General features: G+C 44.3%; 1 protein-coding gene and 4 non-coding genes across 6 annotated transcripts; all 5 read left to right on the forward strand.

Annotated features, from left to right (window-relative positions):
- The first annotated feature begins 194 nt into the window (after positions 1 to 194).
- On the forward strand, positions 195 to 408 carry LOC112066018 (small nucleolar RNA U3). Its single transcript, XR_002892380.1, has one exon. It is a non-coding gene; the product is annotated as a small nucleolar RNA U3 (small nucleolar RNA).
- A 2,472-nt stretch (positions 409 to 2,880) lies between these two features.
- Positions 2,881 to 3,089, forward strand: LOC112066021 (small nucleolar RNA U3). The gene has a single exon (XR_002892383.1). It is a non-coding gene; the product is annotated as a small nucleolar RNA U3 (small nucleolar RNA).
- Positions 3,090 to 7,126: 4,037 nt separating this feature from the next.
- Positions 7,127 to 7,340, forward strand: LOC112066019 (small nucleolar RNA U3). Its single transcript, XR_002892381.1, has one exon. It is a non-coding gene; the product is annotated as a small nucleolar RNA U3 (small nucleolar RNA).
- Positions 7,341 to 13,182: 5,842 nt separating this feature from the next.
- LOC112066020 (small nucleolar RNA U3) lies at positions 13,183 to 13,397 on the forward strand. The gene has a single exon (XR_002892382.1). It is a non-coding gene; the product is annotated as a small nucleolar RNA U3 (small nucleolar RNA).
- Positions 13,200 to 21,406, forward strand: LOC114487759 (inactive serine/threonine-protein kinase TEX14-like). 2 transcript variants are annotated; one of them, XM_028499768.2, is made up of 5 exons: positions 13,200 to 13,461; positions 14,036 to 14,150; positions 18,031 to 18,196; positions 18,994 to 19,130; positions 20,912 to 21,406. In XM_028499768.2, the coding sequence occupies exons 1-5, from the start codon at positions 13,446 to 13,448 to the stop codon at positions 21,108 to 21,110; spliced, it is 633 nt and encodes a 210-aa protein (XP_028355569.1). In that variant the 5' UTR covers positions 13,200 to 13,445; the 3' UTR covers positions 21,111 to 21,406. The 2 variants fall into 2 exon arrangements, with proteins under 2 accessions (XP_028355569.1, XP_054946730.1); XM_055090755.1 differs by having other exon boundaries at positions 13,200 to 14,150; positions 14,259 to 18,196.
- The last annotated feature ends 9 nt before the right edge of the window (positions 21,407 to 21,415 follow it).

Raw genomic sequence — 21,415 nt, forward strand, 5'->3', positions numbered from 1 at the left:
TGTTTTAAAACTTGTTAAATTACATTTCCTGTTAAAATGTTAAAATGAGTTGGTAAGTGATAACATTTGAAAGATTGTATTGGAAGAGCTCTTCCTCTTTTTTTCCAGTAGAATTAGAGACGGGGAAACGATCTTGCCCTCAGTGTAAAGTGTGCGGCTACCACAGACCCAGCAGTGACGTGGGAGGCAGGATTAAGACTATACTTTCAGGGATCATTTCTATAGTTTGTTACTAGAGAAGTTTCTCTGAACGTGTAGAGCACCCGAAACCACAAGGAGGAGATGCAGTGTTCTTTCCTGAGCGTGAAGTCGGCTCTTGGCGTTGTTCTTGCAGCTGTCAGTAGCCATTGATGATCGTTCTGCTCTTCCTTAGGAAGAGAAAGAGGGAGAGGATACCGTCTGAGTGGTTCCGTTTGTAGTTGTGTTCCGTTAAAGAACAGTGGGGGTGGTTTTTTTTTTTAGTTTTTCTTTTTGTTTGTTTCATTTTTGCATCTTGCGATAGTTCCTAGGTAGTTAGGGCTTGTGGTGGCTTACCGTGGATGTAGTTTCAGTCAGTGTTTACAAGTTCTCCTGCTGGTGTTTGCTGTTTTCCGGTTGCTGTTTTTTGTTCATCTTTCTTTTATTTCTGAATTGTAGGAGGGAGTGCTTTTCCATTGGGAGCCCCTTATCCCTTAATTGTAACCTACGAAGGTGGTTTTGCTCCTTGTCAGTCCAGCCCCTTGTGTTTGTCTCATCTCTCTTTTCTCCAATCACTTGTTGATTAAGGGTGTTTTTCTGACTGTATTTGCTTTCTAAAAACAAGTTAGGGGGTCAGTACATGGCCTGGAACATATTAAAGTACTGTATAAGTGGTAGCTTTTTTTTTTTTGATCCCGAAAGCTGCGCAGTGGGGCCAAAAAAGACAAAAAATGAAAATAAACTCTAAACAGACCTGCTGATGAAAAATAAAGATGATAAAGGTGATAACAGTCTAAAGTTTAAGAAATTTTCAGTAAAAATGTTCAAAATTACCACATTTTGGGAATCCCTCTGGCTCCTAGAGAAGTTTTTGGCCACCAGAAAACACCAGAATACCACAAAACTACAGTTTTTCTTACTGTATTCAAAAAAAATTTTTTAATTAAATTTTTAAATTAAATTTTTTTTTTTAAATTTGTCTTTGGTTGCGTTGGGTCTTCCTTGCTGAGCAAAGGCTTCCTCTGGTTGTGGCGAGTGGGGGCTACTCTTCGTTGCGGTGCGCGGGCTTCTCGCTGCGGTGGCTTCTCTTGTTGCGGAGCACTGTCTCTAGGCGCGTGGGCTTCAGTAGTTGTGGCTCGCGGGCCCTAGAGCGCAGGCTCAGTAGTTGTGGTGCACGGGCTGTTGCTCTCCGCCATGTGGGATCCTTCTAGGCCAGGGCTCGAAGCCAGGCCTGCCTGCATTGGCAGGCGGATTCTTAACCACTGCGCCACCAGGGAAGCCCCATAATTTTTTTTTATTTTATTGAAGAGAAGTGCTTCAAAATACACCTCTTCGTTCCCCACTTAAGATTGGCCCGGTACATTATTTTGAAAGAAATACTTACCCAGGTGAGCCCAATATGCACCCCTCAAGTCCACACTCACGTGAGTAACCAGCAGAAGGTCTCAAAAGGCTCAAATCGCAATTTAAGATCTTAGAAGGTTAAAAGATCTTCTTTTATTGAAATAAAAGATCTTTTATTATTATTTAAATATTATTTAAATATTATTTATTACTTAAACTTTATTATTTATTTAAATATAATAATATTTAAATAATAAATAATCTTATTTAAATAAAATAATCTCACCCACAGACGCTGCCTGTAGTATTTAAGATTAGAAAACTAATCTGAGGCACCTGAGCACACCTTTGTCTTAAATTAGTCCCGGCAGTGTTGTTAGTGTTTTTAGAAACAGAAAGGCAGTCGTTTCTGATTGTCTGTCTGTAATAGGTCAATTAAGAACTGTCAGTCTTAGTATCTTTTTTCCTTTTTTTTTTTTTTGGCCAAGCCGTGCAGCATGCGGGATCTTAGTTCCCGGACCAAGGATCAAACCCACGCCCCGTGCAATGGAAGCGTGGAGTCTTAACCACTGGACCTCCAGGGAAATCCCTAAGTCTTAGTTCCTTAAAGGAAAAAACAAAGCAAACAAACAAACAAAACCTCTTAAGAGTGTTCAGAATTTTTAAAAGTTGTATATGAAACGACAGTGTAACTGAGCAGGACCCTATGGGGCCTTCTTGCCAGCAACGCCAAGGTCTCGAGTCCAAAATTGTTACCAAACCAAACTTGGGTCCGCTTGCCCGCCTGCAGTAAAACCAGTCTACTGACACCGGCTTGTGGTGAAGGAAAGTGCAGCGTTTATTGCGGGAAACCAAGCAAGGAGTCCAGGTAGCCAGTGCTTAAAAGGCCCGAACTCCTTGCTTGGTGCCCTGCAGTAAACTGCTGCACTGTCTTTCACCACAGCCAAGTGTCAGTAAATTGGCTTTACTGTGTGTGGGCAAGTAGACCCAAGTTTGGCTCAGTAACAACAGTTTGAAAATCGTTTATATGATATTCCTGGGAGTTCCCTGGTGGTCCAGTGCTTAGGACTCGGCGCTTTCACTGCCAAGGGCCCAGGTTCCGTACCTGGTCAGGGAACTAAGATTCCGTAAGCTGCACAGTGCGATGGAAAATAAAAGAAAGGGAGGGAGGGAGGAGGGAGTGAGGGAGGAAGGAGAGAGAGAGAGAGAGGAAGAAAGGAAGAAAAGAAAGCAAGCAAGAAAGAAAAGAAAATCATTTAGTATGATATTTCTGAAACGAGAAGAATGTGGAAAAATGTCACCATCTGTAAAAAGTATGTGGCTGCCACGGACCCAGCAGAGTTGTGGGGTTAAAACCGTTATTATGGTTTTAGGAGTTATTTCTATAGGTTGTTACTGGACGAGGTACCGAGGTTCCGTGTAGAGTCCTCAAAGTCCACGAGGAGGGGGGTTCTCCTCTGAGTGTGAAGCCAGCTCTTGGTGTTGCTTCTGTAACTGCCTTTTGCCTTTGATGACTGCTCTTTTCGCCTGGAGGAGTAAGTAGAGGGAGGGAACGCCATCTGAGTGGTTTCTTCTTATGTTGCTATCTCAGAATGTAGATGACTGTTTTCTGCTGGGGGGCCGTTTTCTGTATTTGTTTTTCACGTGTTCCAGGTGCACAACGCTTTTTAACCTGTGTAGTAGATGTGGTCTTTATCCTGACCTTAACTATTGCGTAAGCCGTGATTGTTTTCAATGAAATGAGGAAGAATCTGTCAGATACAGTTCGGCGTTTTTGTTTTCTGATTGGATTTACTGGTCATGAGCTTTTTCGCACATCAGGTGCAGCCCCAGGGTACTGAAACAAAATTACCTCCCGTTTCTCTACTCTCCTTTCTGTCAGTCGAGTCACTCTCTCCCAACACAGCTAGGCAGACATCCCTTCTTGGCCTCTATGGTGATTTCTTTCTCTGTATCTCAGTCCAAGCTAAGGAAATACGACATGTGTAGGACTAGGGTTTATAGGACTTTAGCACAGAGGAGGAATGAAAGAAGGCGGAGTTTGGCCAAAGCACGGTGGACAGAGACCTAAGGGTAGTGGGCAGCTATTGAAGGAGAGTGGCTACATCAGCTGTGCACTTTAAGGTCACTCTAAAAGCTATGTGGCGATGATACTTACGTGGAGGGGTGAGGTGGCAAGTGTGAGGACCAGTTAGGCACCTGCTGCATTCATCTACCTGGGAGAAGATGGTAGCGATGATAGAGAAACACCAGATCTGAAAGACATTTAAGTGGTAAAGTTGACAGGACTTGGGGGGTTTTGATTTGTGGACGAAAATTCAGTTAACTATCAAGAAGGAAAAAAAGGGAGTTTTATTTGAGCCAATCTGAGGATTATAACACGAGAAGCAGATTTTCAGAAAGCTGTTAGAAGTCGAAGACACAGTCATATACATTTTCCAGACAAAGAATTGTAGTACCTCAAAATGACATACTGATATTTCACATAAAGTTCACCAAGGAACAGGTAGTCCAGGTGAGCTTGTACGGAGTAAGCAGCAAGGCGCCATGACCCCCTATGGAGTTGAGAAAGAACTCTATTCTTTTAAGAAGTCCCATTGCTAGTGTCAGAAGAAAGAAAAAAAAAATGGATCTTTACGGTTGAGCGGGCACTCCCATCTTTGAGGTGCTCTGATTAATGGGTAATGCAGATGCACACTGCACTGGGGGAAGGAGGGAGGAGGCCCAAACACACACACAAAGGGAACTTTATGTTTAATTTTTCTAGTCCTGCCTTGAAATATAACATTTTATTTCATCAGGTTCACTGACGGTATGGGCGAGAAGAGCTGTCAAGGATAATTGCCGGGTCTTGGGACTTGAACAGATGGGTGGACGGTGGTTCCGTGTGTTAACTGGGGAAATGGAGGAGGAACTGAATCAGGTAGTGCAACGGGGTGGGCAGTGATGGTAGAGTTCAGTTTAGGGCACGTTTAGGAGAGATTTCTGATCTTTAGCGGATGCATGGCAGAGGAGTTAGAACTCCCACAGCAGACCAAGAAGGAGCGGTCAGAGAGGTAGGCGGCAAACCGCATGAGGGTGCTTGATGGAAGCCCAGCGGGACACAGTGAAGTGTGTGGAGAGCAGGTGAGAAATTAAGATGCAGATGGAAAAGTATCCACTGGTCCTGTGTGGGAAACAGAAACAGAAACTGGCTAGGTAGGGGTGGATTGATCACTGGAGGGATGTGAAGGCTTGCCAGTTGGTGGAAGGAGCTCCCAGGAGAGCTCAGGTTGTGATGGAGAGCATAGGGGTGGGTGTGCATTCAGCTGGGGGAAGTGGGGAAGATGGGGGGATGCATTTAGGGTTTAATTAGGATGGGAGAGCAAGTCTGAATGCAGTTGGAAAGACTGAATGGAACAGGAGAAATTGAGTTATGGGAGGGAGCAGCTCCCCCCAGGCAGGAAGCCTTTGAGTCAGCCAGAGAAGACGGGGAGTTCAGAGGTAGGTGGGTTCCTCCATGGAATGTGACCACACTGGGGGGCATTTCGACTGATGGGCTTCTAGTTCTTTGCCAAGTATGAGGAAAGATCATTGCTGAGGGAGGCTGGTGAGGAGGGGTAGGAGAGTTGAGAATAAAGAAGGAATTAACTAATCACCCTAGGCAGCAGGTGAGGAAAAGTCACCTCCTGAGTGTGCCCGCTCCACTTCCCTGCTATTGAAGCTCCTGGTCTTGGAAGCACATCCCCAGATCGCAGTTCATTTCTCTTTCTTCCACTGTAGCCATGCATCATGTAGTTCCTCCATGATTTTCTCCTTCTGGATCCGCAGTGGCCAAGCTTTCACTGTGAGCCTAAATTAGTCCTTGGTCCTCTTTAAAGGTCGGGAGCTGTGAGAGAAGTGGTATATGCTCTGGAATTGACTCCTTGGTCTGTTGTTTATTAGCTGTGGGTTCATGGGAAGTTCCTTGACCCCACTTTGTCCCTCTGTAAAGCAGGTAGGTGTAGTACTAATAGCATCAACACAGGGGTGGCTGTAAAGGTTAAATCAGTTAAAGCAAGTACGGTAGTTGAGCACTCCCTTCCGCCATCGTGAGGCAGCCCCTCCTTTAGAAGAGAAATCCCTGTCTCTTCCCAGGCTTCCCTGTAGCAGCACCATCCATTGAGTTATTCCAGGCACAAACCAACATGTCGGCCTTTGAAACCTCCTTCCCTGAAACCCCACCCCACCTCCTGCAGCAAGTCCGCCAGTGAGTCCCGTCCTGTCAACTCAACTTCCGGAACAGCCCACGTTTCTCCTTCTTCCTTGCTGAGCCCAAACGCGAGCCACCGTGCTGTCTGCTACAGACACCGTGGCAGTGGCGTCAGAAGTGATCTCCACAGCTTCAGACCTCCCAGTGGCTTCCCTTCACACTTAAAATCCAGGCTCCCCAGGCCTTGGCCTTGCCTAGAAAATCCTCAAATACCTGCCTGCCTGCACCTCCCCCCTCCCTCCTACCCTGTGTTCTCCAGCTGTCTTCAATTGCTGAAACACACAACCTTGCTCCTTTCCTTGGGTCTTTGCCTTCCATTCGTTGTTTTCTCTCCTTAAATCCCCCCTCCAAAGAGAGGCCTTCGCTGAGCACCCAAATCTAAAGTAGCCACCAAGTCCCTCTCTGTTTCGACACTTAAAATCCTCCGCATGCCTCATCCTCTGATCCTCTTGGGTGTTTGTTGTCAGCTGTCTCCCTCCCTCGCTAGAATGTAAGCTTTTTGTGAGTAGGGGCCTCTGTTTGCCCAGTGCCTAGAGTGTCTTTATTTTACAACATGGAAAACTGGGATGATGGTTAAGGTGACACCTACCAGCTCTGCTGTTTAACAGACCTCAGGCAAGTTACCTAGCCTTTCTGTGCCTCAGTTCCCCTGTCCATAAAACTGGCATATACCTCTATGGATCTCATAGTTAAAGCACTTAGATAGAACGATGACCGGTGCCTGTCAAGCTCACGATGAATGGTAGCTAGTATTGTCGTAGCTGGCACTCAGGTATTTGTGGAGGGAAGAAATGATGTCAGATGCAGCAACCAGCTGTCTTTTAAAAATTCAGAAAGTGTGAACAGGTAGTACAGTCATGTGGTAAAAAACCAAAAGGTTTTGCCTTCCGGCGCTGGTTCTCAGCCACCCAGCCCCCCTGTCCCTGCCTCAGTCACGGTGACCTCTTACCAGAGTTTGAAAGTCAAACTTGCAGGACAGCCTTGAATGAAACCGCTAAGATATAGATTGCTCAGTGGAATCAGCTAGGTTCTCACTAGCGAAAGCAACGGCCCACCCTTTCCTTTATAGCTTTTCAGGGGCGAGGTGGTTTTACCAGGTCTGTGGAGGGAACGCCTCCTGGGCTTTAAAGACGCAGGTTGTCATTGGCTGTCATTCAGTATTATGTTAATTAAGTGTGGCTGTTTTAAAACTTGTTAAATTACATTTCCTGTTAAAATGTTAAAATGAGTTGGTAAGTGATAACATTTGAAAGATTGTATTGGAAGAGCTCTTCCTCTTTTTTTCCAGTAGAATTAGAGACGGGGAAACGATCTTGCCCTCAGTGTAAAGTGTGCGGCTACCACAGACCCAGCAGTGACGTGGGAGGCAGGATTAAGACTATACTTTCAGGGATCATTTCTATAGTTTGTTACTAGAGAAGTTTCTCTGAACGTGTAGAGCACCCGGAACCACAAGGAGGAGATGCAGTGTTCTCTCCTGAGCGTGAAGTCGGCTCTTGGCGTTGTTCTTGCAGCTGTCAGTAGCCATTGATGATCGTTCTGCTCTTCCTTAGGGAGAGAAAGAGGGAAAGGACACCGTCTGAGTGGTTTCGTTTGTAGTTGTGTTCCGTTAAAGAACAGTGGGGGTGGTTTTTTTTTTCGTTTTTCTTTTTGTTTGTTTTACTTTTGTATCTCGCGATAGTTCGTAGGTAGGTAGGGCTTATGGTGGCTTACTGTGTAGTTTCAGTCAGTGTTTACAAGCTCTCCTGCTGGTGTTTGCTGTTTTCCGGTTGCTGTTCTTTGTTCATCTTTCTTTTATTTCTGAACTGTAGAAGGGAGTGCTTTTCCATTGGGAGCCCCTTATCCCTTAATTATAACCTACGAAGGTGGTTTTGCTCCTTGTCAGTCCACTCCCTTGTGTTTGTCTCATCTTCCTTTTCTCCAATCATTTGTTGATTAAGGGTGTTTTTCTGACTGTATTTGCTTTTTAAAAGTCTTTGGCGATTAGGGTTATTTCCAAGATGAAACGGCGTGATCCAAGTTAGGGGGTCAGTACATGGTCTGGAACATATTAAAGTACTGTGTAAGTGGTAGCTTTTTTTTTTTTTCTTCAAAGAAAAGGGTAGTCCACCTTGAAGTGATGGTTTTTGTTGGTAGAGGTTGGGGTGCATAACCTTCCGTATTCAGGTGGCAAGTTATTTTTTCACAGATAGTGTCTATGGGAATTCCCTGCTGGTTAGGACTCGGTGTTTTCACCGCCAGGGCTCCGGTTCAGCCCCTGGTCAGGGAGCTAAGATCCTGAAAGCTTCGCAGTGGGGCCAAAAAAGACAAAAAATGAAAATAAACTCTAAACAGACCTGCAGATGAAAAATAAAGATGATAAAGGTGATAACAGTCTAAAATTTAAAGAATTTTCAGTAAAAATGTTCAAAATTACCACATTTTGGGAATCCCTCCGGCTCCCGCAAAGCAGCAGAACACCACAAAACTATAGTTTTTGCTAATTTAGTCATAATTTTTTTTTTCTAAATTTATCTTTGGCTGCTTTGGGTCTTCTTTGCTGTTTGCAGTTTCCTCTAGTTGTGGCAAGCGGGGCCTACTCTTCATTGCGGTGCACGGGCTTCTCCTTTCAGTGGCTTCTCTTGTTGGGGAGCACGGGCTCTATGTGCGCGGGTTTCAGTAGTTGCAGCACGTGGGCTCAGTAGTTTTGGCTCAGGGGCTCTAGAGCACAGCCTCAATAGTTGTGACGCGCAGGCTCAATAGTTGTGACGCACAGGCTTAGCTAATCTCTGGCATGTGGGATCGTCCCGGGCCAGGGCTCGAACCTGTGTCCCCTGCATTGGCAGGCAGATTCTTAACCACCAGCAGGGAACCCTTCTTCATGTTATTCTTTTCTTTTTTTTTTTTTTTAAAGAAGATGTTGGGGGTAGGAGTTTGTTAATTAATTTATTTTTGCTGTGTTGGATCTTTGTTTCTGTGTGAGGGCTTTCTCTAGTTGTGGCAAGCGGGAGCCACTCTTCATTGCGGTGCGCAGGCCTCTCACTATTGCGGCCTCTCTTGTTGCAGAGCACAGGCCCCAGATGTGCAGGCTCAGTAGTTGTGGCTCACAGGCCCATTTGCTCCGCGGCATGTTGGATCCTCCCAGACCAGGGCTCGAACCTGTGTCCCCTGCATTAGCAGGCAGATTCTCAACCACTGCATCACCAGGGAAGCCCCCTTCATGTTATTCTTAAAGGTGATTTTGTCAGTCTATGGCAATTGAGTTTTTTTTTTTTTTTCCCCTTCAATGGGTGTTAAAGTAGTTAGTATCCTCCATCTGCCTTTTTGAATGAAGGGTTTCTGTGCTGTTGCCACTTTTCCTGGGTAAATTAGCCTGGAATATACTGCAGGGAAATAGGTACATGTCTGGTCCTTGATACTCAGTTGGTAGACAAACAGATCTTGTAGTGAGCTATAGGAGAGGAAGGTTTACAAGGGAAATGGATTTAAAGTAGCTTTAAACATAATTGTGATATATCCTTAATTGTTTTAAGATGGTTTGTTCTTTTCCCCCTCAGTGCTATGATATTTTCTTTTATGATGCTTGTTTAGCTAAATGCAATTTAAAATTCGCCTTGTTAGTCTAGTACGCTGATTTGTTTTTCATTTTCTTCATCTAAACATTTTTCTTTTGATTTTTGAGACTCCCTTTTAAATTTTTCCAGGCTAATAAATCAGATATTTTTCCTGACGTCTACTTTAGGAATCTATTCTGGTTTTATGCTGGGTCTCTTAATATATCACACTTGTCATTGAACCATGTGCTAGAAAAATCAACAAAATCTCTTAATTTTACTGAATATTATGTGATATAGTTCCCTTTAAGTAAAAGCAGGCTTAATTTCGTGTTGGAGGTGGTAATGCCTTTGAAAACTGCCCTTATTAAACAGCATATATTCAGGGAATTCCCTGGTTGTCCAGTGGTTAGGACTCCGTGCTTTCACTGCCGAGGGCCTGGTTTTGATCCCTGGTGGGGGAACTAACATCCTGCAAGCCGTGCAGCACGGCCAAAAAACAGAAGAAGGAAGGATAAACAGGGGCTTCCCTGGTGACACAGTCATTAAGAATCCACCTGCCAATGCAGGGGACACGTGTTTGAGCCCTGGTCCGGGAAGATCCCACACGCTGCGGAGCAGCTAAGCCCGTGTGCCACAACTACTGAGCCTGTGCTCTAGAGCCCACAAACCACAACTACTGAGCCCGTGTGCCACACTTACTGAAGCCCGCACACCTAGAGCCCGTGCTCTGCAACAAGAGAAGCCACCGCAATGAGAAGCCCAGACACCTCAACAAAGAGGAGCGCACGCTCGCCACAACTAGAGAAAGCCTGCACGCAGCAATGAAAGCTCAACACAGCCAAAAATAAACAGTAAATAAAGAAATAAAAGAGGTTATTTTAACCAGTGGAATCAAAGATATACATATATTCTAAAGTTGCTAACTTGCCTTGATGAAAATGGTATCATACTAAACACATTCTGCAACTTGCTTTTCTCATTTTTTTTTTTTGAAATTCACATATTTATTTCAAGAAACATGAAAAGACAACAAAATCATGAGAAATCAACCTGTGCAATATCGGCAGATATTCAGAGGCCTCTGTGCTGTTTTTTGTTGTTGTTTTGTTTTTTTTTTTTTTTTTTTTCCGGTATGCGGGCCTCCCTCTGCTGTGGCCTCTCCCGTTGCGGAGCACAGGCTCCGGACGCGCAGGCCCAGCGGCCATGGCTCACGGGCCCAGCCGCTCCGCGGCATGTGGGATCTTCCCAGACCGGGGCGCGAACCCGGTTCCCCTGCATCGGCAGGCGGACGCGCAACCACTGCGCCACCAGGGAAGCCCTGTTTTGTTTTTAATGCTTAAAGAAAATAGATGATAATTTGATACTGTAAGTTTATCTTTTTTTGTTTATTCAACACATATGGAGCAGAGAGAATTTATACAGGAGCAAAAGAACAAAGGAGCCTACAAATGGCAAGTAGTTTAGTGTGTGTGTGTGTGTGTGTGTGTGTGTGTTGTGTCTGAAGGATAGGTTATGTACGAGGTGTTTTAGGAAGTAAAGACAAAGGCAGCTTGGAACCAGACTATATAGGATGCCATAAATCCCAGGTTAAAGAGCTTCTACTGAAACAGAGCAGGACCCTATAGACCTTGCCCCTGATGTCCTCAGCCTGCCTTTTGACTGTGGAAAAACTTTAGCCAAAGAATTAAGTTTAATGAGAGAAGTGATAAAATACAGAAGCAAAGAAAAGCAGTCAAACAGGACAAAACAATAATACTTTAGTCATTAAGCATAGTCAAGGACCTTTAGTTCCTCCTTAAGGGCTATAGATAATATTCCGAGCCACCTCCCGTGAGCTGTCTTATAGATACTGAAGCCCCCACCAGGTGGAAGAAGTTAACTACATGATGACCAGGCTGTAGTCTTGACATAAGCTGCCACAATTCTGAGAATTTGCCGCAAAGAAATGGAAACAAGCCAACCCTGGAACTGAAGATTAACTGTACCCCAATCAATCACGATGGCACTGGTTAGACCACTGCATGACCAATTTCAAGATGACTGTCAGAGCTGACTGTGCTGGTTCTGCATGTAGTCCTCTCCCTCTGTAAAAGCTCTCGTCCACTGGTTGGGCTGGGGGAGTCGGCCTTTGGACAGGAGTCCACCCCCCCACCCCCACCCCGTTGCCTGCATCAACTTTCCCGTTCACCAAGCTTGCCTCTTTATTGGCTTTTGAGTGGCAAGCAGCCGGAACCCACTTGTGATTACAGTACTGTACATAGCAAGACATGGGGTGTCACTTAATTTTGCATTCCTGAAAGCACCTGTATTACTTGCACAAAATAGATTATTTTTTAAGCTTAAATCCTATTAGTAGTTACAAGAATGCTGGGATTTTAATTTTTAATATTTATAGAGTAGTTGTTACTTGCTAAACTCTGTTAGATGCTTTAAATCCATCATTTTAGCTAATACCACTCATTGATTGAACTCCCTAAAGTTGCCTGCCTGCTTATTAGATTTTTGCTTTCAATAGTATATCTTGTCTATCTTTATTCTAATTGATACAGATCTAATTCATTTAAATTAGCTGCTTAATATTTTATTATCTGTATGTACCATAATTTATTCAGCTGTGCCTCTAATGGTAGACATTAAGATTTATTTCTTTTTTTGCAGTTTTGTATCACCAGAAACAATGCTTTGATAAAATACTTTGTAATGAATCTTTACATAATGGGTTTTTAATATTCAAAGCAGGATTTCTGGTTCAGATTTTTAATAGATACTGCCGCATTGCTTTCCAAAAGCATTGTAACAGTTCACACTGCCAACTGCATTTAGGAGTGTCTTTTCCCACCTCTTCTCCAGCACTGAATGTTTTCTCATTTTTAAGTTTTTTTCAAGCTTTATGGGAAGTTTAACTTTCTTCCGACTATTTCAAGCCAGGCACCATGTTGTATTGGTTTATTGAATATTCCAGAGTTAGGTGAAATATCCACCGTTTCTAACGTTCCTGGCGGAGAGAACAGCTTGTGCAAAGGAACACGATGAGTATGTGGAAAACAGTACGTGGTTCATTATGGCTGAAGTGAGGGGGAGGGAATTTGGTGCAAAATAAGGCTGGAGGTGCGTGTGGGCCAGGTTGTGCTGGATCTTGTAAAGTATTTCTTTTCTGGCCTTGCCTTGTGGCATGCGGGATCCTAGTTCCCTGACCAGGGATGAAACCGGCTCCCCCTGCGGTGGAAGCGGAGTCTTAACCACTGGACCCCAGGGAAGTCCCTGTAAACTATTTAGAGAAGTTCTTTCTTTAGCCCAAGAGTTGTGAAGCTACTAAAGCTTTTAGCAGGGTAATGATGTGTTATCCTGCTTATTTAAAGACAGTTTTTATCTACATAAATATTCCTTGGTTTGGAAAAAAATCCCAAACAATATTTATATGTTTGCTATTTTGATCACAGCATAAATGGTGCGCTTTGCAAACGTCATAGGTTTTTGGCTTCGGGTCTTTGCTTTCAGCATCCACTTTGTCTTGTAAGTTTTTCTCGTGAGACATCTCACGTCCAACGCCAGTCTAAAAGGAGGCGAGTCCTCAAGCTGCGGCGCACGTTGTAGTCGTCAGCGTTTTACGTAATCCTGATGCTGCGGAACTGCCGCGCGAAACGGGGCGGGGTTGGAAATAACTGGCGTGTGATTGGCTATTTAAAAACCGTATGTTAATTAAATTGACAACTTGAAATGTCTTCTGAAACGCAGAGGGTTCAAAATGCTTTGTCGGGCTTCGGTAGTGGAAAGAGTCTTTAGACAACATATTCCAGTGTACGTTTCAAACAGAATAGTTCTATAAGAAAAAGTAACCATCAGTAAAATATGTGTGCATTTCCTGCACCTCGCTAAAACAGAGACGTTTGCGTTAAGACTATACTTTCAGGGATCATTTCTATAGTTCGTTACTAGAGAAGTTTCTCTGAACGTGTAGAGCACCCGAACCCACGAGGAGGAGATGGAGCGTTCTCTCCTGAGCGTGAAGTTGGCTTTTGGTGTTGTGTTTACAATTGCCTTTAGCCGTTGATGATCGTTCTTCTCTTCGTCTCGAAGAGTAAGAGGGAGGTGAATGCTGTCTGAGTGGTTTCGGTTTAATTAATGTGTTATGAATAGACTTTTGCTAACTTTGGGTAATGTTTTGGTTGGTAGGTGAGTACTTTACTTACTGTAAAGGAATTGGAGGTTTGGTTTGTTTTGTCTGTGTTCGTGTGTATTTAAAGTGTTATTGATATATGGGATTCGAAATGGTGTTTCATGTAGTGTAGTGAGGTTTAAGTGGTTAGAGTTGGGTTTTGGTTTTATTGCGTAATATATGCAGTTAAGTGTAGTGTTGCTCTGATGTTTTTCCTTTGAGCGTATGCTCAGAGGAGCGCTGTTCAGTTTTTGTAGTGTGCTTTTCTGTTTCATACAAGGTATATGATGTGATCAAGTAGTTGTTTGCTGGTGAAATTTCAGATGGAGAACGGTTTTAATCCGATTTTCATTTTCCACCTAGCAGCGTCTGGTGAAATGTTTTAGCAATGTTTTTCTGTATATAGCATCTTAAGAAAGAGATTGGGGTTTACTTTTATTTGTTACCTTTTGTGTTACTTTGAATACTGAAGGTTTTCATTTTTTTCTTAAAAAAAAGAAATTGCATTAGTAATATATTAAAAATAGTGTAAAAATAAAACTTAACTTTTTGTGTGTGTTTGTGTTGATCCTCCTGGTGTTTGCTTTGCAGGAGTCTGTGTCGATGCAGTTAACTCTCTGGGCCAGACAGCGCTTTTCATTGCAGCATTATTAGGCCTTACAAAATTAGTTGATGTCCTGGTGGATTATGGATCAGATCCAAATCAGTAAGTACAATAACATCTCTATCTAGAAAATATGTTCTTAAAATGAATTGAGGTATTTGGAAACTAATTTGATAAGGTATTAAAAGAATCTTCACTAATTTATACCAGTGAAATACATTTGTATACGTAATGTTGGAACATGCTTTTGTTTATTTCACTTTTTTGGTCGGGCACCGTGGCAGTATCTTAGTTCCCCAACCAGGGTTGGAAACTGGACCCCCATCAGTGGAAACACAGAGGCCTAACCATTGGACCACCAGGAAGTTTCCAGAAACGTGCCTTTAACTGTAAATAAAGAGTTTTCTAAGCAGTTTTACTAGGCCCTATGAAATAAGTGAACCTTTCTACTCATTTAGTCATTAACAAGTCCTGTTTATGTATTTCCACCGCGCTTTATAGTTTGTATGATTTGCTTAAGCACTTTAACATACCCCACAACCAAGTTCTTCACCAATTAATATATTTGGCATCATTTTGTCAGGATGACTTTTGTAGTTGTGGTTTAAAAGAATCTGAGTCCAAATTTTAATATGGAACAGCAACACAATGTAGTGAATCAAGGACAAGTGAACATTTCTTCTCTTTGTGTAGGACTTTTGCTTTTTCCAGGGCCTTCCCAGGCACTAGCTCACTAGAGCTTTACAACCAGCTCCTCGACAGGGAACAGTAGGTATTTTTACAGTTCCCATTGGACAGAACCAGAAACAGGTTTCGAGCGTTTATATGATTCCAGCTGATTTTCACAGGAATGCCAGAATAAGCACAATCATAAGTCATAAAATAGCTTTCCCATCTTACATAAGGAGGCCGCTTTTTTTTTTTTAAGTATTGATTTTGAAAGTTTGTTGTTGTTATAAGATTGTTTGCTCAGTGGGAAAAACCTTGGAAGCTTGGAGAAGTATAAAGAAAAAAACCAATCAGCGTGAGAATTCTGAAACCCAGACATAACACAGTGAACACTTTGCTTTGTTTCCTTCCAGAATTTTTCTGGACTCACATATTTGCAAATATTTGTCTCTACTGTATCAGTGTTTAATATCAAAACTCAGAAATAAAGGGCTATCTCACTTGATGTTTGCAGATAACAGCTTTGTAGAGAGGCCATATTGGCCCTGCAGTTCCTCAGCAAAAATGCAGCATTTTCTAGTCATCTGCATTTGCATCTGTTTTGTGGAAGTTTAGAGCTAGGTTTTTTAAAGAACAAATCATTCAAACCTTTAATATTCCAGATTAGGGGACTGATACACAGAAAGTTTAAATGGCTGGTCCATAATGGTACATTGTGTTAATGATAGGATTTGAGACCAGGAGGCCAGCACCTGAAGAAGTTCCCTTTTTAGAAATCCCCATGATGCCAGGGGGAGGTGGGAAAGGACAATATCAAGAGGAAGAAGGCAGACCCTGTAGCTTTTTATTTTGTGATAGGAATGCTTTCATGTACTTTAAAAATATTTTCCATCAAGGGAAGGGAAATTTCTCGGGGGAAGTTGTATTCCTAAGTGCTCAACGGAAATGCTGTGATGGCCTGGGCTTATTGAGGTCACAGAGTCAGATGCCTGCAGGACTAAATGGGGTCCGTGGGTACAGGCTCTGTCTAAGGAGCATCTGTTGCAGCTGGGCAGAAAAGGAAGCCATGGAGGCCAAATCTTCCAAATTTCCAAGAGGCTGGAAATCCCAGTTTTTATTGTGAAATCCCCAAAGTGTTAAATATTGTCCATTACTTTAAATTCTTTTTTTAAACACTATGTGGACCAAATAAAACATGCCTCTGGGTTGCCAAATCAATCTGTGGGCCTCCAGTTTTCAACCTCTAGGGTAAATTAATAAAACAATACACATTTTGATATCACTTGGACCTGGATTCCCTTGTAAGGGTTAGTTGGGTATAAAAAACATTATTTCTTTCTTCCTTAGCATTCACAAGAAATGACAAATAATATCTTCTCTCTCCCTGCCCAACTCTCTTACTGTTTATGGGAAGAATGATTAGAAGGCTGTAAAACATAATACAAATTTATTTTTAAAGCAAGGAGGATATTACATTTCCCATAGTGCAGTGTGCTGGACTGCTCATCAGACCCAGCAATAAGGGAGAGCTCACAATGGGATATCCCAGTGGTTCCCAGATGCCTGGGTACAGGCCAGCCTCAATGGCATCAGCTGGGGAACTTGTAAAAAGTACACATTCCTGGGCTTTATGCTTACAGGTTATGATTCAGTCTGCTGTGTAGTCTGAGAATCTGTATTTTTGACAAATATCCCAATGACTTATTAAGTAAATTATGGTAGATCTGTACATTGGAATACTATTCAGCTGTTTAAAAAGAATTGAGGTAACTTGTATGTTCTTATATGGAAAATTCTCCAACATATACTTCAAAAAAATTTTTTTTAATTTATTTATGGCCGTGTTGGGTCTTCATTGCTGCACGTGGGCTTTCTCTAGGTGCGGCGAGCAGGGGCTGTTCTTTGTTGCAGTGCGTGGGCTTCTCATTGCAGTGGCTTCTCTTGTTGCAGAGCACAGGCTGTAGGCGCGTGGGCTTCAGTAGTTGTGGCACGTGGGCTCAGTAGTTGTGGCTCGTGGGCTCTAGAGCGCAGGCTCAGTAGTTGTGGCGCATGGGCCTAGTTGCTCCACGGCATGTGGGATCTTCCCAGACTAGGGCTTGAACCCGTGTCCCCTGCATTGGCAGGCGGATTCTTAACCACTGTGCCACCAGGGAATTCCCTCCAAGATATACTGTTAAATGAAAACATGTAAATGCATAACAGTTAATATAGCACATTCTTTTTCTTTTGGCCACACCATGCGGCTTGTGTGATCTTAGTTCCCCGACAAGGGATTGAACTTAGGCCCTCAGCAGTGAAAGTGCTGAGTCCTAACCACTGGATTGCCAGGGAATTCCTAATATAGCATATTCTTATTCCTACTTGTATATGCATAGAAAATTTCTGGAAGGATACAAAAACTTGTAACAGTAGCTGCCTCTTGGCAAGAGAACTGTGGGTCTGGAATTGGGAGACTTTCTTCTTATCTTTATTATCTCCTCCTTTTCCTTCTCCTTTTTCATTTTATTTCTTCTTCTCCTTCCCTTTCTGCTTCTCCTCCCATTTGTGTTTCTTTTTAAATTAAAGAGAGCAAGCTCTGGGACTTCCCTGGTGGTCCAGTGGTTAAGACTCCACACTCCCAACTGCACAGGGTGCGGGGGTTTGATCCCTGGTCAAGGAACTAAGATCCCGCATGCTGCTGGGTGCGGCCAAAAAAAAAGAGCAAGCAAGCTCTGCAGGTGATTCTGACGTGCAACCAGGTTAGGAAACCACAGCTACATATCACATCTTTACATCTCATGAAGGCTGTCCCTTCATGTCTCAGATAGTTTATTGGTTTTGGTTAAATTTTTCTGAGTTGCAGATCCTTGACCAGATTGCTGATGCCAAGGTTTGTGGGCCTCTACCATAGGACTTGGGAGGTAGAGACATTCTCACATGAGATGGTCTCTGGTTAGGCTGTGCTTCACCAGCCTGACCACAGGGCGCTACAGAAGAAATTGTTTCAGGGCAGCCAGTATCAGGGGGCTGTGGGGAAAGAACACTGGATTTCGAACCAGACCCATACCTGGGTGTGAATCTTGGCTTTGCCCTTTCGTTTCCTCATCTATAAATTGAGAAATAATACTGCCTTGAAGGGTGGAGGTAAACATGGAAAAGGGGGTGTATATAAAGCTTCTGTGAGGCCCCAGATAGGTGTTGTTAGGCCTCACAAATGGTGTTGTTACAGTTCTCATCACCAAAGGTTGCCTTTGTAGAAAAGGAGCCCTGTGTTACCCATGGAAGGGGAAGAGTGTTGCCATGGACACTCATTGTACCCCTCCCCCACCTCCAGCCGCTGCTTTGATGGGAGCACTCCTATCCATGCAGCAGCATTTTCAGGCAATCAGTGGATCCTCAGCAAACTGCTGGATGCAGGGGGTGATCTTCGACTCCACGATGAGAAGGGTCAGAACCCGCAGACCTGGGCTCTGGCAGCAGGGAAGGAACGCGGCACCGCAGTAAGTGTGGGCCCGCTCTGCAGGCACACCCAAGGCAGAGCACAGGGCTGGGAGTCAGGCGCCCAGGGGCAGAGGCTGGACCTGGGGACAGCACAGGACTTGTAGTGGCCTTGCCGTTGACATTGGACACACAGGCCTGGGTTGAAGCAAGTTAACCAACTGTAAACCTTGGGCAAGTCTAGTGAACTTTTCTGGTCATCCATTCAGTGGGGAGGGAGAACAACTGTAATTTCGTCTGACCCTTAACTAGCACTTATCGAGCATCAGATGTCCTGAATTAAATTAAATACTCATTTAATCTTTACAACAACCCTCTCAGGTAGGTACTATTATTGTCCCCATTTTACAGATGGGGAAACTGAAGTGCATTGACATTAAGTAACTTGTCTGTAGCCACACGCTGGCAGGCATAAAGTGTTTTAATGAGGGCTAAATAATCTAACAAATGTAAAGGGCACATGGAGGGAAGGGGGAGATGGGCAGAGTCCCTTCCCTCTGCTTCTCCTGCTCATTAGCTATTGGGCCTTGGACAAAAGTTAAAATACTCCTCCTGCCTCAGTTTCCTCATCTGTTGAATGAAGGATTTGGAGGTAATTATTGCCAAATGAGCTCCTTGAAAATGAAATCATCTCATTCTATATCTTTAGGAAATCACTTGGGCCCTTCCCTTTCCAGAGATTTCCCTGTGGGGGGCTCCTGTCTCCTCAGACCACTCCCCTCAGACCATTCCAGTCCCACTGAGGGCCAGGGTGGCCATCAGCCTTGTGGGCATTGACTGTCTCTGCCGTGTGTTGCAGATGGTGGAGTTCATGCAGCGCTGTGCCGCGCACATGCAGGCCATCATCCAGGGCTTCTCCTATGACCTCCTGAAGAAGATTGACTCCCCTCAGCGGCTCATCTGTGGCCTGCCCCGGTTTGGGGGCCTCATCCAGGGGTGAGTGCTGCCTCAAGCAGACTGGGATGTTCTGCATCACCCCCGCCTTCCTTGTGGGAGCCCTAGGTCCCCTCCACATTGGTCCCTTCCCGCAGCTGGCCCACCCAAAGGGGTGAGCTTGGAGGGAGAGGATATTGCCACTGAAAGCCATCAGTTGTCCCCCCGCTTCCAGGAACATCTGGGGGAAATGAGTTCTGGGCTCCAGTGGGAACCACCCCATGGTTAGCAGGGAAGGAAGGAACTTTTCAGGCCTGGGCTGCCCAGCAGAAAACACTTTCTCAGCAGAGCAGCTGGCTAGCTTTTTTTTTTTTTTGGTCATCTCTGAACCATGGAAAACATGTTCCTTTATTGGAACATGCATCCTTTATATCCTAAGGTTGCAAAAGACATAAATGCTTAATTTAAGGTTCCTTGGGCTGTTTTAAGCTGGTGTAAGACTTGCTGCCACCTGGGTGGGCAGCCTCCCCTTGTCCCCATCACAGCTGCAGGAGGTGAGCTCCATCCAGGCTTCTCTTCATGCTCAGGAGAGTTATTTTAAGTTCCCTGGGCTTTATAGACTTAGGATTTATATGTGGAAAATTCTTTCCATTTTGATTTTCTCTGGCAGCATCTTTTTCTGTGATCAGGGTGAGTAGACTTGTCACACTCTTAACAGGCTCCCGCATCCCATTCTGTGCACACTGAGTCCTGGTTTTCCTCTCGTGACCTGGATGCTTCTCATGCAAGATGAGTTAACGATTCCCTCGAGGACCAGTTACTCCTAACTGCTCTTCTTGCTGCCACTCTTGTCCATCTTGGTTCTTTACTCAGCATCCAGAATGACCTCTTAAACATGAAAATCGAATTGTGCCACCCACTGCTAAAAACCCTTTTAGGGTCTTCCTCATAGCTATCAGGTTAAACTCCCAAATCCCTCATCTGGCCTTGGAGCCCCTGCTTGGTTCAGCTCTTCTATCTCTCACACCTCCTCTCCTGCCAGTGTTAGGATCTTCTTGGCAGACCAAGTTCCTTCTAACAGGGCCAAAGCCTAGTCCCTGCTGCTGTTTTGTGACCTCAGGCCAACAGATTTCCCCTTTCTGGCTCCATTTTTCCCATCTGTAAAATGAGAAAGTTGGACAAGGTATGCTTTATGATTCTTTGTAACTTTGACCATCTCTATTCGTTATCTGTTGTACTAATCCCAAACTTAGTGGTTTCAAACAACAATAAATATTTGTATCTCACATAATTTCTGTAGGTCAGGAATGGCTACACCCAACTCAGCCATTCCAATGGGAATGGCTGAGTTGGGTGGCTCTGGCTCAGGGTTTCTCTTGAAGATGTGATCAATATGCAGCTTGGGCTGCAGTCATCTGGGACTGGAGGATCCAGTTCCAAGGTGGTTCACTTGCATGGCTAGCAAATTGGTGCTGGGTGTTGGGCCTCCCCATTAGGCTGCTGGAGTGTCCTCACAACATGGCAACTGGCCTCCTCTAGAGCAAGTGCTGCAAGAGAGATCAGGGCAGAAGTCGTGGGGGTCTAGCCTTGGAACTCACACCACTCCGTCATTTCTGCAGTATCCCGTTAGGTTAACAGGTCAGCACTCTCTGACCTGTGTGTGGCTACACAAGGGCATGAATACCAGGAAATGGGAATCACAGCGGCCCTCTCAGAGGCTGACTTCCACTGTCAAGTAGTAAAGACAAAACCAACGACGCATTCTGACAGCTTGGTTCAGCGTTGTTCCTCTAGATATGGGTAATTAATCCTTACTTTTCTCCTCCTCTTTTAAATATTTCTAGAAGCCCCAATGGCTCTCCTAACCGACTGCTTAAAGCTGGAGTCATTTCTGCCCAAAATATATACAGCTTTGGCTTTGGAAAGGTAAGAGGTTGCTACCAACGCCCAAAGTTTGCAGGGCTAACTGGGGAATCGCCCGGCCCTGGCTCTGGCCCCAGGGTCCACAACTTTGTCCAACTCTCCCTTCCTATGGAAAGTTAAAATACTCCCTCTCCAAAGTGTTTTTTTTCTTCTTTACTGCTCTTGCAGGACAAGTTCCTCTTAGTGTTCCTGTCCTTACTGAAAAATGATGAAAACCTTGGAGAGTTCTCTTGAATGCCTTTGGGCTATATGTGGGGAGTTTTAGACAATGATCCTTTAATTCCCAGCGAAGGCCCCAGGCATGTTCTTTGGGTGCCTCAAGAGGCTCCTGAGGCCTGGTGCTTCAGGCAGGCATCTGACCTCTTTCCATGAGCCTCTGGTTTCCTCGCTAGCAAAAGGGAAAGAGTATTACAACCTTGCAGTGC

This window comes from Physeter macrocephalus, chromosome 14, assembly GCF_002837175.3.
Source record: "Physeter macrocephalus isolate SW-GA chromosome 14, ASM283717v5, whole genome shotgun sequence".
Classification (NCBI taxonomy): domain Eukaryota; kingdom Metazoa; phylum Chordata; class Mammalia; order Artiodactyla; family Physeteridae; genus Physeter; species Physeter macrocephalus.